At 36.8% G+C, this 6313-nt stretch overlaps 1 protein-coding gene across 1 annotated transcript; it reads left to right on the plus strand.

The window, feature by feature from the left end:
• The first annotated feature begins 5628 nt into the window (after nt 1–5628).
• Nucleotides 5629–6313, plus strand: LOC110263750 (uncharacterized). Its single transcript, XM_088490670.1, has 4 exons — nt 5629–5724; nt 5826–5916; nt 5997–6092; nt 6174–6313. Exons 1-4 carry the CDS (start codon nt 5629–5631, stop codon nt 6311–6313), a joined length of 423 nt encoding a protein of 140 aa, XP_088346796.1.

The following is a 6313-nucleotide window of genomic DNA, read 5'->3' on the forward strand; positions in this document are numbered from 1 at the left end:
CAGATTTTGTGGTTCTGGATTCAGATGGGGATGATGGCGACTCTATTATACTGGGAAGGACATTCTTGGCCACTACTAGAGCTATCAGAGACATAGAGCAAGGAGAACTAACTCTTAGGATGCATGATAAGAGTGTCACTTTGAAGGTATTACCAGAAGCCCAGTTTAGTAATAGGAGGAGGGACTCGATGGAAATTGACAAGGTGATTCACAAAAATATCCCAAGGCAGAAGATTGTGCAGAAGGAAAAAAAAGTCCAAGAGGATATTGGAGTATTAGCCACTGAAGAGAGAAATCCCCAAGGTAAGTCTACAGCCATAAAAGAAAGATCAACAAAAAAAGGGATGAAATGCAGAAACAAAACAAAAAGGGGTTGGAAGAACAGGAAGATTCCAACAGAGGGGCTTTCCAAAGGTGACAAAGTGCAATTGATATATCAACAACTGGGAGCAAGCTAACAGACTGATGACTATTACACTGTCAGCAACATAATCTCGTTGGAACATGCCGAAATTGAACACCAGAGAACAAAGAGGAGGATCACAGTCAGGGGAGACAAGTTGAGGAACTACAAGCACCAACCACCATAAAAGAAAGCCCCAATGTCAAGCTAGTGACAATAAAAGAGCGCTTGTTGGGAGGCAACCCAACCTGAGGTAGTTTTCTTTTCATAGCTTTTTCAATAAAAATGTTGAATAATTAATATGTATTGCAAGGAGCTAAGTTTGGTGTTGCACACCAAAAACAACTCAAGGGAGAATGGAGGATTCCAAGTTTGGTGTTCCACCAAAACCTCATTCAAAAGCACATTTTAACTTCCTGCACATTGCTAGTTCCAAGCAATCAAACAGATTATTCAACCACTTAATTTTTTTTTTTAGTCTTAAACTTCATAACCTTTAGCAAGGACACAAAATTTTGCCTAGAGTTAACCTGCTGTATCCAGAAAAGTGGCAAGAAATTAAGTTTGGTGTTCCCACACCAAATTGAATCCACAAGCCACAATCAATTCATGCATGCTAACTGGTCATCTAAGGGCTTGAGAAGCAAGCAACTTTTGAGAATTATGCAGGGAATTCACCACCATTTGAAGACACTATGCATCATAACTCAAAAGGGCACAACAGAAGGAAGGACAAAGGAACTGCAAACCAATAGGTTGTATTTACACTTAACTCTTACTATTGAAAAATGTTTTGACTTGTGTTTTGTTAAAGTGTTCATCTAATACAAGTAGAATCACTCTTAGAATAAGTAAGCTAGTCTATGTGTGTGCTTGTGTGTTTACTTTCACTGAACAAAAAGCATGCTTTATCCCCTGCATTTTCAATTCAATAAAAGAAATGTTTGAATGTGAAGTGAGATAGTTCTCTGTTAGATAGAAGTACAATAAAAGTAAGTGGTGGTGTGTGTGTGTGATTGTATAATAGCTCACTTTAGTGAATAAAAGAACTAGGATGTCTCCTTCTAAGTATAAAGTGGCCTACTGTCTATGAATCTCAATCAAATAAAAGTCCTTGGTTAGACAGAAAAATAAAAAGAAAAAAAAAAGGGGGAGAAAAAGAAATAGCCAAAGAGTGGCAGAACAAAAGAAAAACAAAAAGAAACAAAGCTGGACACCAATAGCTTGAACCTTAGAATATATGCCTGTGGTGTCTTTGTATTAGGATCTGCTTGGACTACTAAGTTCTTTGGAGTGCATCAACACTCGGTGACTTGGGTTAACTAACCCGGGATCATCAGCTAAAAGTCCACTATCAAGAGCAACCTAACTACAAGGCATTTAGTAGCCCAAAGAGGTGTTGGGCATCAATGTTCTAAGAAGGAATGTGAGCCAAGTGTCTATAGTGAATAATGTGTCAAGTATAAAGAAAAGGAAATGAACTTGCTACACATGACACTCAAATAAAGCTTATGAACAAGATAATAACCAGGGATAAAGGAATAATGAGAGGTCATAGCAGTATGTTACTTGAAGCTTGAAGGAGGCTTTCTAGGCTTAAGAATCAATAAGAGGTGAGTGTGTACATATCCACATAAAATCCCATGAACTACCAATAACACTCTACTAGCATGAACATCCTCTTCCATTTCATTCTTTCTTCTCAATAAATCATTTCTTGCTTGGGGACAAGCAAGCTTTAAGTTTGGTGTTGTGATGACAAGTCATCTTAGCCTAGTTTCACTAGTCTTTTTCTTTAGTTTTCAATTGAATTATGCACTTTCTTGAGCCATAAGCAAGCCAATTGGGTAGATTTTTATGTTTCCTTTGATTTAATCAACCATGTATGAATTAATGCAATTTCATGAGGTTTTATGCTATAATTGTCACATATTATGAAAGAATGAATATCTCATGATTTTGAGCATAGCTTTGATGTGTTTGGTTGATTAATGATAGGTGAAGAAAGCTTGGAGAAACGTTGAAGCAAGAAGGAATGGTTAGGAGGAAGAGAGGACAAAAAGTTTGAGCAAAAGTTTGCCTCAAACTTTAGCTCAAACTTTTGGATTAATTGAAAATGAACCAGGAAGCAAAAAGCTGGACCAAAAGTTAGCCTCAAACTTTTGTGCAAACTTTTGGGCAAAAAGTTGGAGCAAAAGTTAGCCTCAAACTTTTTGGCTAACTTTTGGGCAAAAAGCTGGAGCAAAAGTTAGCCTCAAACTTTTTGGCTAACTTTTGGCATCACAAATCAACACCCTGGAGAGCAAAAGTTTGCGCCAACGTTAGCCCCTAACTTTTCGGCTAACGTTGGCGCATGAAAAACACACCCTGGAGAGCAAAAGTTTGCGCCAACGTTAGCCCCTAACTTTTTGGCTAACGTTGGCGCCATGAGTGTGCAAGGGGAGGCCAACGTTGGAGTAAAAGTTAGACCCCTAACTTTTGCCCCAACGTTGGTATCAGCAAAAGAGGGTGGCTGATGTGAAAAGTTGGAGTAAAAGTTAGCCTCAAACTTTTACTCCAACTTTTACTCAAGCTTTCATGATTCCAACCCGGTTCAATTCGGTTCTTCTCCAAACTCCAAGAGCAATCAACCAAGGCCTCTATCAACCCAATTCCATCAAGAGCAAAGGCCCAATTGAAGGCTTGAAGACCATTTGAAGAAAGTGTATAAATAGCATAGGATTTAAGTTTTTAGGGGAGCTTTTCCTTTGAGTTTTGAGAGAAAGTTTTCGGAGAGTTTTGGTGATTGAGTGAATTTTAAAATTCTAAGTCTTGGGGAAGGAGAATTGAATTCCCTTCCTCTTAGTTTTCTTGCTTTCAATTTCAATTACAATTGTCTTGGATCTTGGGTGGAGAATTGAAGAACTTCTGTTTCAATCTCACCTTGGGATCTTGTTTAATTTTCTGCTTAATTGAATTTCAGTTTCGGTTAATTGCTTTTCATCTACTTTCTTTGCAAACTACATTTCCTTTGCAATTGTTCTTGTTGGATCTAGGAAGGCATTGATATCTAGACTTGGTTTTCTAGTCTCTTGGGTCCTGAGATCCGGATTTCCCATTTCCCACTCCCTGTTTACTGTTTTCATGCTCATTTACAATTCTTTTTTTTTTTAGATCCGATTCAATCCAAGTCTTCTTCTATTTCTCTGCTTGTTGCAATTCTACGTTTCCTTGTTTAATTTCTACAAATCCAATTCCCAATTCCCTTTACAATTCAAGCCATTTACATTTCTTGCACTTTAATATTCTGCAATTTACATTTCTTGCGTTCTAAGTTTCTGCCATTTAATTTCTTGTTCTTTAAGATTTAGCACTTTAAATTTCAGTTCTCTTTAATTTCATGCCAATTACCCATTCCCTTTACTTTCTATGCAATTTAAATTCTGCAAATCACAAATCTCTCAACCAAATCTTGATTCGCTTGACTAAATCAACCACTAAACTAAAATTGCTCAATCCTTCAATCCCTGTGGAATCGACCTCACTCCCGTGAGTTATTATTACTTGATGCGACCCGGTGCACTTGCCGGTTAGATTTGGGTGTTTTGGAGAAATTCGTTTCTTCCACAAAAATATCCCATCAGTGCTCCTTAGACCTTTTCTACTACTACTACTACTACTACTACTACTACTACTTAATAATTAAATAATTAATTAATATCAATATCAATTTGTTACCATTAATCTATGTATCAATTTGTCACTAATTATGCTTGATTAAAAATAATAATTGAAAAATAATAATTAAAAAATATTAATAATTGACAATTAGTATTATACAATTAATATAATAATTAATATCAACTTGTATCAACGTGTGTATCAATTTGCATAATGATTGAGAATTAGAATTATATAAATTAATATAATAATTAGAATGATTAAAAATATTTAATGATTGACCATTAGTATTATAATGTATTAAATATGAGTAAATTGTCATTTCTGACCATCAAAGATATGAGCGTAGACAAAACTAACCATAGACTAAAATTAACTTAGTATCCATGAAAGATCAAGTGTGGTTGACAAAACTAACAAAAACCTTAATCATAGGTTAATTTTATTTAAAATGCCTTTATTACCCTTTACTCTTTCCTTTCCCCTTTCTTTTTCTTCTACCTCTTCCTCTTCTAAAATTCTCTAAGAATCGCTGCCATTGTCATCACCCAACATACACAAACCCTAAAATTTTCAAATCTGAAATTAAACTTAATCAAAATAATTTCGCAATGAAGCTTAGAATCTACGACTATGAGAAAGTTAAAAATGAAGTTAGTGCAAGAACAAGAAAACGAAGAACAAGAGGAAGAGGAATAGTTCAGCTTCAGTTTTCCTATCCCATGATTTCGCCAGTTTCCGCCAATGATGTATTTGATAATGGCTAGATCCGGCCAATGTATCCCGTTTTGATCATAATCTTCTTTTTTTTGGACGAGTACAAGGTGAAACATAACTACGGCCCCGTTGATGGAACAACAATGTAAGACCCATAACTTTTGAAAAGTCTTATTATGATCAAGTCTCAAATCATATAGCTATTTATAGCCTTAATTTCAGAGATTAGTTTATTAAAGATAATTAAGGCAAGTTTTGATTTATTGGATTTGAGATAAGTTATGATTATTATCCAATTTTATAATTATTGGATTATTTCCTATATTTAAAGTATAAGGTTGATAGTTATGAAATAATAAGGATTTTATATGATTTGGATTAGATAAGTAATATTTTAAATATTATTACTGCTATTTTGGAAAATGAAGAAATTAAGTATATTATTTCTAACTTTTAGATTTGGGCATTTTATTGAAAATAATTTGTGAAATTGATGAGCAAATAGTATTTTCTATGTACAAATAGTGTTGGATTTAATTTGGGTTTCAATTACTATATTATTCCCAATTTTATGTGAAATTACCATAATGCCCTTAACCCTAATTTTTAAAATGAGGAAACCCTAACCCGGTAACCCATTACCCGACCCGGTTCTCTCTCAACCCCACTCAATCCCCCCAAACCCAGCCGCAACACAACAACAATAGCTAAAAAAGAAATGGAACGAAGAAAGAAAGGGTTAGGAGGAAAAACGGGAAGAGGGAGAAGGGAAGAGGAAGGAAGGCGCCGGCCGGCAGCACTGCCGCCGCGCCGTCGTGTTACCGCCGAAGGAGAGGAAGCCGCGGACCATGGTCACCACTGGAGGGGAGATCCGCGCCGTTGCTGCGGTTTATGCCGCCGAAATTGCTCTACCGCCACCAGAATTTCTGGTCGCTGCTGTTTTGGTGAGCTTGCCCTATTTCTGGTTCCTCCTAGTTCTGCCAATTCAATATTACTCTGAAACTGTCATTGAAACTGTTGTATTTAATGAAGTGGCTGTCATAAGTTACGTTGTCACTGCCGGAGAAGCTGTTGTGGTCGCCGGAACCATCACCGGAGCTTCTGTAGTTTGATTCAGTCTTTAATCCTTTCTCACGGTAAGCATTTTCATTCCGGAGCTCTTGAAAATCAATATGCTGTAATGTTTGGCCAGAGATTTTGAGGTTTTGTATCATAGGGTCAAGCTCCGGTAATTGCGGGTCACGATTAAAGCTGCCACCGAACCGGTTCGTAGACCGCCGCTGTTCGGTTCAGCCGTTCTTTATTCGTTCCGGTAAGCATGTTTGATTTTCGAAAGCCTTGCGTTGGTGTTATGTTCCGTGTAGTAAAGTGATTGCGATGTTAATGGTTTTAGGAGGTAGAATTCGGTTTGTTTATGCCGCTTGTAGCTGTTTCTGCTTTCGAGAGGGAGCAAGCAGGGCCGAGGTTCTAATTGTCGGTGATTTCGGGCTGAGCAAAAAGGAATCAGTTAACAAGTTTGGGTTGAGTTTTTAA

Source organism: Arachis ipaensis, chromosome B6 (genome assembly GCF_059453495.1).
Source record: "Arachis ipaensis isolate K30076 ecotype BB chromosome B6, ASM5945349v1, whole genome shotgun sequence".
In the NCBI taxonomy this organism is placed as follows: Eukaryota; Viridiplantae; Streptophyta; class Magnoliopsida; order Fabales; family Fabaceae; genus Arachis; species Arachis ipaensis.